Source organism: Microcebus murinus, chromosome 16 (genome assembly GCF_040939455.1).
Source record: "Microcebus murinus isolate Inina chromosome 16, M.murinus_Inina_mat1.0, whole genome shotgun sequence".
Lineage (NCBI taxonomy): Eukaryota > Metazoa > Chordata > Mammalia > Primates > Cheirogaleidae > Microcebus > Microcebus murinus.
The window spans coordinates 43,290,917-43,303,527 of NC_134119.1; the positions used below are offsets into that span (position 1 = coordinate 43,290,917).

The 12,611-nt window shown below is 35.4% G+C and overlaps 1 protein-coding gene across 3 annotated transcripts in view; it reads right to left on the minus strand.

Annotated features, from left to right (window-relative positions):
* Positions 1-12,611, minus strand: part of RALGAPA2 (Ral GTPase activating protein catalytic subunit alpha 2) — a 307,449-nt gene that overhangs the window by 202,983 nt on the left and 91,855 nt on the right. For 2 of the 3 annotated variants that reach the window (XM_012757358.3, XM_076011174.1), the window contains 3 exons: positions 9,830-10,067; positions 5,271-5,435; positions 1,385-1,525 (listed from right to left, as the gene is read on the minus strand). In XM_012757358.3, the coding sequence (XP_012612812.2) occupies positions 1,385-1,525; positions 5,271-5,435; positions 9,830-10,067 (544 nt within the window). The remainder of the gene's footprint in view (positions 1-1,384; positions 1,526-5,270; positions 5,436-9,829; positions 10,068-12,611) is intronic. The other variant, XM_012757359.2, reaches the window with a different exon arrangement.

Here is a 12,611-nt window from a genome sequence, read left to right on the forward strand (position 1 = left end):
TAGGAACCAAGATCTTAATAAAACAAAATGTAATACTGAATGAGAACAAACATTTTGAAAATGAGATTACTAATAGGAAGAGATTTCTTGTGAGAATATATTCTGAACAAACTAGCAAAAAATTTAGTGAAACAATATGAAAAAAAATAGACTATGAAATAAGAAAGCTTTTCACCATAAAAAAATCCCTTTAGTAAATATTAGCCAAATAAAGAACAAAAATACTTTAAGTACTTTATTAATCATCTCTAAGCAACAGCTTTTTTTTTGAAAACTAAATAATTAAGCACTTAATACTCATGAGTAATTTAACGGACTAGTGACTATTTTCCCAAGTAGCATTCTTACTGCTTTTTCACTTTCAGTATTTACTAGCAAAAAGGAGTTTTCTAAGAAACATTATAGTCTTCAATCTCAGTAAAACTAACTTCTTCCCTCATATTCTGTAAATTAAATAATATAGTATTTTACGTACCCATCAGATGACTTAAGCTTTAATTTTGCCTTGCTAAACCATAGTACAACACAATTTAGTACTACAGAAAGCCACAATTAGGCTACCTTCAATACTAAAAAAATACTAATGTACAATGCCAAATTCCTGAAAATAAAAAGGATCATGAAAATATTTCTCTGTTTAGAAGGAAGATTCAGTTCATCCTAGAATCACTGAAAAATAGAAATACGCCTAATTATTCACTGTAGAGCAAAGTAAATCCTTTTGTTGAAGTGACTAGGCCAAAAATCATATTTGGTGCTACAATGTCCTAATAAAAAATGCACTGTGTGTAAACCACACATGGTTCAATTCAATTTTAATTGTATAGGCACAATGTTTTTTGTTTTGGAAATTATCACTTTTTCACATTTTTTTCACTCAAATCTTAATAGTAGTATCAATCTGTATAATCAATCATTACATTATATATGAATATGATTTTTTTAACTACAAGGAACTCTTACCTGCATAATATCTCCAGTTTATTCACTTTTTAGAAGACATGGCAAGCATTCTAATGTTGACATGCTCAAACTTTTGTAAAATTTTATGAAAATTCCCTTACTTTCTAAGGCACTCTATAGAAGACACACTAAGGCAGGCATCAATCACATTTCCCCCTATCAAAAACTATGGGTTTAAAATCCTTCTATCGCCTTAGCTGTAAATGCAAAGATCATCGGGGCCATAGAAATTTTTCTTGACTAATTGCTACTAAATGTCCAGGTACATAAAAACAATTATTCGTATTCACTGGAATTAACCATGAATGCACTGTCAGGCACACGTGTGTGATGTGGGGATATTAACAAAGGAAGCAAGGCCCAAAGGCAAGTGGGAAAAGCCCAGGGACATTGATGGATACATGAGACAGCGTTACAGTACCTGACAGCCTGTGAGAGCAAGAAGAGTAAGAGAGACCAGGTAAGAGAGCGCTCACGGTGTGAAGGAGGAGCGGGACGCTTTTAGTGGCGGGCAAAGCCTCAGAAAGGTGGACACAGTTGCTGATAGACTGGCTTCGCTTAGCTTCCAGGAGAGATAAAGTAACAATTATGTCAGAAGAACATCAGAACGTTTCACTTCTTTTTTATTATTATTTTTCTGGGCTCTCTTGAAACATTTAAAGGAGGTCATTTTAAACTTTAAAGGAAGTCAGTATAAAGCACAGTATTTAATCAAGTTTCTAAATACAGCCAACTTTCAGTCAGACATTCTGATGACATAGGAGAATGGGCAATCCCCAAATAATCAATTTTCTTTTGTAATGCTTTATAGGTTTAGCCTTTCCTCTTTTTTCTGCCTGTGATCAGACTCATATTTGGGTTATTTATTTTGGCAGACTTCATAATCAGTTTTCCCTTCCTAAAGAATATACACAAAAAGACCACAGTGAGAGAGGGAATATCTGGCCTAAGATTAAAGTTCTTCTATAATAATAAATAATTTAGAACTTGGTTTACTGAGAGCTGACTGTATTCAAAAGCTAATCATTTAGAAAATGTCCTAAAAGCTCAAGAACACATAAAAGTCAAGTTGAACATTAAAAGATTTGATTTTTGATTTTTGAAGAAAAGGTAAAATCTCCATGAAACCCACCCTTTATTCCACATTTCATGCTTATTAAGTCCAAATTTCCTTAGTGTCAGCTTTATGATGCTCTTAAATTTTCTATACACTGCTAGTCAGATAAACATTGGAGAAAATGGATGGACATAGGAGAACATGACTCATATATGTAAAACCATAATCAGTAAAATCAGTTTTATCCTAAAACAAAAAATGTAAAGGTTTACTTGGTGTTTTATTATTTTTATGTGACTTTAATTAACATTAATGAAATAGAACTACAAATGACAGTTACACATTTGCAAAAAGTAAAAGAAACTTTTTAATCTACTATCCTTTCCCCTATCCTTTGCCTATTGGAATTCCCAGTAAAAGGACTATTTGCAATGTGAGTACAGTATAATTCACATATGTGTAGTGTAATATAAAGTGAAAACTTCCACATAAATGTCACATTGACTTCAAATTACCTGAAAGAAATTTCCTGAAATCTCTCAATGTCAGATTTTTCATTTGAGTGTTGTTTTAAATTTTCCTTTCATAAATCAATGATTATGTATTTTTCTAAAATTAACCACTAGATATTTCAGGAATAATAAAATATAGAATGTTTTATGTAGAAATTAAGACTGCTTTGATTGCTGTCTCATTTTAGACATCCAGAGACAGAGTTTTCCTTTATAATTCTTTAAGAATCCCCTCGCCAGGCCTTTTAAGTTACAAGCTACTACATTCTCTGTTAAACTAATTATCATTTCTCTACTCTGCAACTGCTTCTTTTATATTTCCTTCATGCTACCATTGGCAATATTTTCCCTACCTAAGTGAAATCTGTGGGGGAAGTCATTATGTAATAAACTATTTCCTTATGGGGATTAGGGAGGAAAGTTACTTTTAAATGAGTCTTCCATAATAAACATCTTAGTGCTAAAAGTAGCAAAAACAAACTTCGCAAGTTGCCATTCTCTCATAAAAAGGTGGCCTCTGCATAAATCTACCATGAAAATATTCTGGGCCTTTTTAAAGAAGAAAAGGTAAGTTATTACATAACATAAAAATAACAGAACTGAGTAAAACCCTAATATTTAGTCTCTATAGACTAATTTATAAAATAGCATGACATAATAACATCTTCAAAGACCATTGTTTTTGCAGGTAACAAAAAGGATTCATAATATTTTATAATTTTTTAAAATGTAAACTACAATAGGAAATATGTATCCATATATACACACATATATATAAACATACATAAATATAATAGATCTGTCCGACTCAATAGCTCTCTTCTTCATTATCTTTTAAAGGTTATTATTTTACATTTTTCAATTTAATTAATCCTACAAAGTCCAGGCTTATTGTGTTTAAGTACAAACTCCACAAATACCTTTACATGATTTTTAAAAAGTGCTTGTTTTTGCACTATCCTGGCTTCTCAGACACCTGAAAGCACTGATAAATATAACCTCACTAGCATAACTGCACTGAGATTACTTTCTAAAACACACTGTTGCCTCTACCATATTGCTGACAAAATACAATAATGCTGAAAGCTAAGATGCAGTCTCTTCTATGGCTATGTTTTGGCCAAGTAGTGGCATACAGAATATGCATTGTACTATAATTTGCTGCTCATTACAATGTGGAAATAAAATTTGAAAAGTGTTGTGAATTGATACCTTTATTATAACTGTGATTTAAGGACTGTGCAGGACAGCAGGTAGGCTAGGCAGCTCAGGCAGGATGCCATCTTTGTCACAAACTTCTGATCCTTGTCTTTTAATGATCCAGTGACAAAAGAAAATAGTTTTTTGGAGTTGGAATGAGAAAGGAAATCATTGAATAAGCATCCTCAAAAGTTGCCTTGTTAATTAGGAATTGGGTCTCTCCTCAGAGAGAATGATGCAAAGAAGAAAGAAGTAGAATAGAAGGTGCATGTAAATAAGGTGATAATTACCAGCAAATGCCATAGCAAAAAAGCATGAGGTAGTTCAGGTTAAAGTATAATACATTTTTATAAAAACTCTAACAGGATTCTAACATATTGACTGCCATACCAGAAAAAAATTTTTCCTTGGGCCCACTGAGTTTTATTACAAAAATAGAATAAAAACTTCAAAAATAAAATGATCCCTTCTAATTTATGAAAAGTATGTTATTTTTTATTGTTTTCTGTGTGTGAGTTATAGGCAATTAAATTGTCAATATTAATTGTAACAATAAGAACAGCAACAAGTAAGATTTTCACAAACCAACTGCAGGGTTTTGCCCAGGGGACCACTTATCATGTAACATGTATGCTACAACATGGCAGCGTGAGTTGCCTATGCACCACACGGCTTCCAAGGTAAAAAGATGTGTGAGTTACATATTCTTCATGAGTCCCTTGGGCTCAAAACTAGTATGAGTTAAATACAACTCACATGGCAGTTAATGTGCTAAACCATATGTATTAAGCCTTTTCTAAGTAAAGGAAGCCTTTACTAAGTAAGCACTGCAGAATATGTTGAGCTTAAATAAATCTGTTTTATGGCCAGAGGATCTGGTGATTTTCTGAAGTCAACATGCTAAAGTCTCAAAGTCACTGGAGAAGAGGAGGCTTTAAATTAAAAGTCTGTAGCCAGTACTTAAAGCTCCTATTAAATACTGGATATAAGCTTCCTTTTTAAAGATTTCTCTTTTTGATTTAAGAGTAAAATGTGGCAAACTGGGGTTCTTGGTCAAGTTCTTGTTAATTGATATAGGCTACAAAGACAACATCTATAGGCATGAAAAGCTCCATTTTCCAAAGCAGCAAAAAAAGAAAATGTCTCCATCTAGTCCTGAACACTAAGTGCATCCTTCTCCTTTTCTTTGTCATGACAGGTTGCCACATTCTTACGATTAACATTGTTTACGAAGGACAATATTGTGACTAACGGTGTATTTATTAAGACTCCATTTCCTTCAAGGTTGAAATAAAACCTCTATTTTCTCTATTTTGCACAAGTATCTCACTCAATATTAACATCCCAAGTTCTTTTTCACAATGGAGGATTTAGAAATAAATATCTAAAAATGTGATTTGAAAACTTAACATGTAGAAACATTGCATTTAATAAATGGTCTAACATGTAAATTTTGGGTAGAATTTTAAAACATTTTATTCCTATCAATCTACCTTAGATAACAACTATTTTTGAGAAATATTTAAATAAATGTTTACCAGTTGCTTTCTGGCGAACAATATTCCTTGCCTTCTCAACTCCTGGTGCTCCAGATGTGGTGGCACTCCTAAATCGCATTGGCTCGGTCACATCCGGGTGGCTCCGCCAGCTGAGAGAAAAGGATCTGCCCACAGTGGTTCCTTTCTGAGAATCTAGGACACAGCCTGATAAAGGATAAGATAAGAAAATTAATCTAGATGCTGAATTTATTATTATTCATTTTATAGCCTATGCTGCTCAACAAATGGCATGTATACGGTTATGGTATAATGAGCCAATTCCCTTGTTGCAAATAAGGGACCACTTCCTTACACTGCAATTTAGGAATTTAGTCATATATCACTAATCCAAAAATTCCTGTTGCCAAAGTATTTTCAAGAATCTATGAAAGTCTCATGAAAATTACCATGTCTTCATACTACTCACTCCAATATACAAAAGAACATATTAATAAACCTTTCTCAATATAAGAACAATGTCAAATGAAGTTATATCCCTGTTCCCAGGATACTCTAAAAACCACTAGTTATAAATCAAAAACTTAAGAATCCTGATGATAGAATAGTATTGCATCCTGTAGATGCCAACCCCTCCACAAATCCCCAGAGAAATCCATGCCTACTGTAGATTCCCATCCTATGAGCGGGATAATGAAAATCTATAAATAATACAAAATCATACTTTAGCAAAGCTCCAAAATAATAAAACACTGCAGTCTGAGATTCAACTTCCCTTCTTTTCTCTTATATTGCTCTGGTCTGTTATTGCACTGAGAGGTCAAGGATCCAAAAGAAATAGAGGAAGAAAAAGAAGGAGAGACTTAGAGATTTCTGCACAGGTATGATATGGCTGGTGGCTTGTTTTCATGCCCACATTCCTCTGCTTGTGTTTTTTGTTTCCACTAGACTAGTGCTTAGATGGCAAGTGTTTCCATAATAAATATTTAAATCCTTTTTAGTATAAAACAATATAAATTGGCAGCATTTGTCATGGTCATTAATTAAGTAATGTGTTCTGTACCATTCTGAATAGTGTTTTCTGAGTTGTCTGCCTTCCTAAGACAAGTCTATCTCTCCATATGAATCTGTGTTTGTACATTGGGAGGAGAGAGAATACTGCAGGGTGGTGGGGTGCACATGTGTATGTGTGTGTGTTTGCACGTGTGTGGATTACAAGAATTCCAGGAGGCAGGGAATGTACTTAGTTTGAGAAGGTAGGGCCTTAACTCTTATCTCAGCTCCCTTCCTCCTCCATCCTGAAAAGCATCCTTAACAGGGTAGATTCTCTTCTGGGCTGAGAACCACTGTCTTAAGGGGCCAAGTTCCTGGTTAGAAGCATCAGGATCCTGTTAGTCCTGGGTCTCCACAAAGGCCCTTAGAGCTGTTAAAGAGGATAAAACAGAGGCCAAGGGTCCAGGCTCTTGGTTCCATATTTAAACCTCAAAACTCGAGTCTAATATATTTTGTTAGAAAGGGGTTCAATTGGGGAGGAAAAAAATATCTTCTGCTAAAACTAAGTTAGAAAATAATTTCATTAGATAGTCAAAATCTAAACTGGGATTAAACTATTCCAGTGGAATGACATGTACTTAAAACTACTTTGTTTTGGCTTCTTACTAACTTGCTTTCATTAACCGGTGCTTTGGCAAGCCATTCTCAGACTGTAATGAAGATACTATAAGAATCATTCAAATTAATTGCATGTCTATATGGGTTAACTAATCATTGTAATTGGTGCACAACTCCTCATATTCATATCCTCTGTTGTTCTTCCCCACACTGACTCTAGGCTTCATCCTATGACTTACTGTGACAGCAAAATTGAACAAGTAGAGACTTCAAATGCACTTGAAAATTTGAGCTTGCCCTCTTGCTGCTCCTGGAACTCTAAGCCACCATGTGAACAAACCTGTGCTAGCCTGCTGGTTGATGAAACATGTGGTCTAGTCACACCTCACTGCCCTGCTGACAGCCAGCTAATCCCTAGAAGTAGAGCTGCCTAACTGACCATTTCACAGCCTAGCTGACTGCAAACACAGAAGTGAATCTAGATAAGACTAGCAGAAGAACTGACCAGCTGAGTCCAACCCAAATTGTCAACTCATAAACTCATGATCTAAATATGTAGTTGTTATTTTAAGCAACTAAGTTTTGAGGTGATCTGAGGTTATAAGGTAAAATCAAACTAATACAGTCTATAATAAAGTTATTAATGAAGAGTGTAGCCTACTACGATAAGCAATGTGTATCCTTTATTAGGCTCTGAAGGAGATATTCTTCCCAGATCTTAGGACCAAAAAAAAACTATTAAGGTTATTAAACATGAAATGTCTGATTTCAAATCAAAAGTTAGTCTATTATATCTTAAACAAGCAGCAGTACAATTAAAAGTATGTGAGTATGCAGCTAAACTATCAACACAGTTTTGCCATATTAACAGTAGTTTGCTTATGCCCTCAGTGAAGAAGCCTGGAGAACAAGTGGTGATGAAATCGCGAAAGGCGTTTTCCACAGCTTGTTGGAAATCAAATATTTTTCCTTGCAAGAAGTGGTCCAAAGCCTGGAAGAAGTGCTAGGCAGCTGGTGCAAAGTCTGGTGAATACTGTGGATGACAGAGTTTCCAAGTTCAGCCTCTATAGTTGGAGCAGCATTGTTTATGCAACATGTGGTCAAGCATTGTCTTGTAAGAGGATGGGCCTGTCTCTATTGGCCAATCTCAGCGGCTTAATCATAAGCATCCTGTTCATTTCATCCAATTGGTTGCAGTAGACATCCACTGTAATCAGTTGACCAAGTTTCTCAAAGCTGTAGTGGATAATACCAGCGCTGGACCACCAAATAGACACCATTAGTTTTTTTCTGATGAATATTCAGTTTTGGAATGTGTTTCGGCACCTCATCTTTATCCAACCATTGTGCTGAATGCTTGCGATTGTCAAAAAGAATCCACTTTTCATCACATATAACAATGTGGTATAGAAATGGTTTGCCTTTATGCTGTGACAGCAAAGAAAGGCAAGCTTTGAGATGATTTCTCTTCTGATGTTTGTTTAGTTCATGTAGTACCCATCTATCCAGCTTCTTTATCTTGCCATTTGTTTCACATGGTCCAATACTGTTGGAATAGTAACATCAAACCTTGCTGCTAATTTCCACATAGGTTGAGATGGATTCGCTTCCACTACAGCTTTCAGCTTATCATTATCCTCCTTGGTCTCAGGTCCCCCACATGGCTCATTTTCAAGATTAAAATCACGAGAACAGAACTTCTCAAACCACTGACATACTGTGCATTCCTTAGCCACATCCTCCCCATCCTTCCCAAACACTTCATTGATATTTCAAGCTGTTTGTGCTGCACTGGTTCCTTGACGGAACTCATATTCAAAAATAACATGAATTTTTGACTTATTCATGGTTTCAGAAAATTGCTCAAAAAAATTTGAAAGATACTCACAAGCCAAACTATGCATTTGAAAAAATAAAGATGTACCTTCACAATAAAATAAAACAAGAAAATGTCAAAGTGAAATGTCAGAGATAGCAACTGTGAAGCTTACTACTTAAGGAAATCGGACATTTCCTACTTAATAATCTAATATGTATCACCTAAGTGAATTTTCTTAATCTTATGTACTCTGTGGTTCTCTGTTTGATGTAAACCTGTAAATCAAATCCAATGTTTGACTTTCCAGTCTTGCCAGCAAGCACATGAGGCTCTATGGCATGCATTTCAGCATTTTAACCATTCCTGTGGCTCCTGCACTCATTTTGCCCCTATTTCCTTTCACATTTGATCTACTGTATTATATGCATTTCTATAAACTGCCTCAAATCTTTACAGAATAAGCTGGGATGCAAATGAATTAATACAAGGACCACTGTCACAATCCTTAAGAACAGTAAGGAAGACAATGGATGCTAAATTGTCATTCCCAATAGAAACCACAACTGGTGTTGTCTACCTTGAAAACATCATTTTCATTTGAGACTCTTGGTCTCAAAACAATTTTTACCCAAAAAACACAACAAAGCCAAAATGGCTCCAATCTGAAGCATTCAGAATTTCTCTATATCTTTCCTAAGGAGGCAACAAAATACATCTTAATAGTGTGGCATCTTGAGTTGAACTTGTCTGGCTTTAATGCCTGGCTTTATCACTTTTTATCTATGTGACCTTGAATGAGTCAATCACTGTAAAGTCTGTGTTCTTCAATTTCTTTGTCAGTGATATGGGGATAATAATAATATCTGCTGGATTAGGTTATCATGAGTGTGAAGAGAGTTAATATGTGCAAAGCACGAGCCATTATTATAATTGTTACTGTTAGTTATTACTATTACTACTACTACTATTACTACTTCCCTTTCATTTTCCTCTTCGGAAATTCATCATCTTCATTAAGGGAACAGAGTGTACCTCCTAATGCACCATTAAAGACACTGTGTAATTGGTTCAGTTCATTATAAAATTTTCATGCATTAATCGCATAGATGTAGAAATACACATTCCTCCCCAGTTTCAGACAGCTGGTGTTACCCTGGAAGAGTGGAAATACCTTTGCCTCGTTGCTTCTTTTCTTTTTGTTCACTTAATTTATCCAGAGGTAGGTTTGTCATCTCAACACCATAAACGGTTCTTGCGAGCACTGCCGTCAAGGAGTCCATGATGCTGGCCCACTCGTTGATGAGTTCTTCCCACTCCGTGAGGGAGGACAGCACACCAAGAAAGTCATCCCAGAGCTCTCGAGAAATATACACATAGAGGTTTGCTCGGATCCAAGCCACGATGAGTGTCTGAAACCAACGAACCAACAAGAAAATCCAATCATATTCACTTGGAAGAAGTATGATTTTTAATAAAATATTTTAAATTACTATTAATACAGTAAATTTTAAAATAAAAAGTACTTTTGGATACTGCTTTTCTTTTAATTTCTCAACACTCATTTAACCAATTGTATTCAGGATTTGAGCTACTAAGAAATTAGTTATTATTATGAATAAAGTTATCAATTCAATATTATTGCAGTGTCTGTGGCTGGCCCTGGCTATAATTAGGAGAAGACAAAGCCCTCTGTATAACTACTATTCTGCTTCCTGAGACAGCTTTTTTCCTCATCCTCCATAGTGGCTACTTCAAACTTCATCCTCTATACGAAAATTTCCAACCCACCAACTCCTCCCTGATTATTTTAATACATAGACTCATTGTAGACTTCAGAGGAAACAGAACCCATTAAATGGGACTCCTCTTGACCTCTGCCCACAAAGTCATGCTCTTGTCTGCATTCACCCAGCTTTTCCTCCGCCTGTGGGCTATAAGCCAGTAGGGGTTCCTGCTCTTCTACACTTGCTCCCTGCTTCTGCTCTGGAACCCTTCCTCAGAGTCACTGTGCCTCTAGTAACCCCACTTCTCCTTTATCTTCAACCTATTCTATTTCCCCACTTCCTCCCCATCAGCATTTAAATATCCTCCAATTCTTCACCTTAAAAAAACAAAAAATTTGCCCTGAACCCCAATTCCTTGCTCTAACTACAGCCCTTCTCCCTCCCCTTTCACAGCCAGGTTTCTTGAAAGAGTGCTCCACACTCACTCCACCTCCACCTCCCCCACTCACTGGCAACACACACTCTGGCTTTCCTCCTCCCAACGATGCTCCACCTTCTGCCTGAGTTTTGGTCCCCGTTCTTATCCTCCATATGCTGTGACTTCTGAATCTCCACATCCAGCCTAGATCTCTTTTTATTGGTTTCCTTGTCTATGTACCTGATTACTAGATAGCATAATGCAGCATAATAGTAAAAAGAATTCAATTTCTTCCACTGAGACTCTCCCAGTTGCTCCATCTGCTCTCTCTTGCTCCTGGCCTTTACACACAGACTTCCTTCCCTCCTTTGAGCCTCTGTACCTCCTATTCATTCTTTGGGTCACAATTTGAACATCACTTCTACCAAGAAGGTGCCCCTGACTACCCACCCCTGCCTCCCAGCCTCCAGGGAGCATCCTGCAGTTCCTGCAGTTCCCTGCATTTCCTGCATCAGAGCACCCATCACACCTTTCCTTAACAGTCTATTCACTTCTCTGTGTCCTTCCATTTTTCTTATAGTCCTTAGCACAACAACTGGTCACATGGACAACCCTATAAGACAATTATGCTTATATACTGAGTATTTCCGTACCTTGAAATTGCCCCATTCTTTATTTCTGCCAAAATATTCCACATCCTTTAAAATTCAAATCAAAATATATCTCCCCTAAAAGAAGTGACTCTACATAGCCAAGTTCATCTCAAATGAGCCCCAAATGCTTTCCTAATCTTATGAAAAGGAATCCTTATATCCAAAGTCTGTGTAAATCCCCTGGACTGTTGTCAAAGACAGATGCACTTGTTAAGGTGCAAATACCTTTGCCCCACCCAGACGCAAAGAGGCTCCCACTGTTGTGAGGATTTGCGTGGGTGAATTAGCTTTTTATTTTTTCTCCAAATTATATTATTTTATATTTACATATTTATATAAATACATATTTATATATTCATTATATTATTTTATATTAAATATTTATATATTTATTATATTATTTTTAAAAGACAAACATTTTTCTTTAACATAAACATAGGAAAACTTTGAAAAATAGAAATCAGTCCATAATTAGGCAGGCCTTTTCTGACCACACAGAAAACCATATTTAAAGCAGCTCCTCTGCAATACACCTGTTCTCTGTGTTTCAACTCATATCTACCTCACTTTTTAAAATGTAAAAATGTTAAAGTGGAACTAAAATAGTTAAGTATATCAAAAAGAGATTTTAATCATTCATTTTAAAAATCTGATACTAACATGAATGGATTTTGAGAAAATTAAGAACATTAAGAAGGAAAAAATAATTTTATTATTAATACTTTATTAAATATTTTTATTATAACTAAAATACCATCTTCAGTCTATTCATTTTTACACTCCTGTTTTCAAAATGAGCTTGAGGCCATTACCATAAAGTAGATGTATACAATAAAATTAATAAATATTATATCAATAAATATAATCTTAGCAGAGTAAAAGGACAAAGTAGAGACTGGTAATAACTAGGATACAGTCTCACTTGGATATAGTCCTAGTTTCATGGGCAAAGCCAGATGTCTTGGTATAAAAAGATGCCCTATACTGGGAATCTTGTAATGGCTTCACTTTATTGACTAATTATAAAACAAGGACAGAATGGCTTCTTACAGCTTATAAAATTTATCTCAGCAAATATCACAAACATGTACACAGACCTGTACGTGGTAATACTGAATCATCTTAATTCAAAACTGACAAAACTTATACACAGAGCAA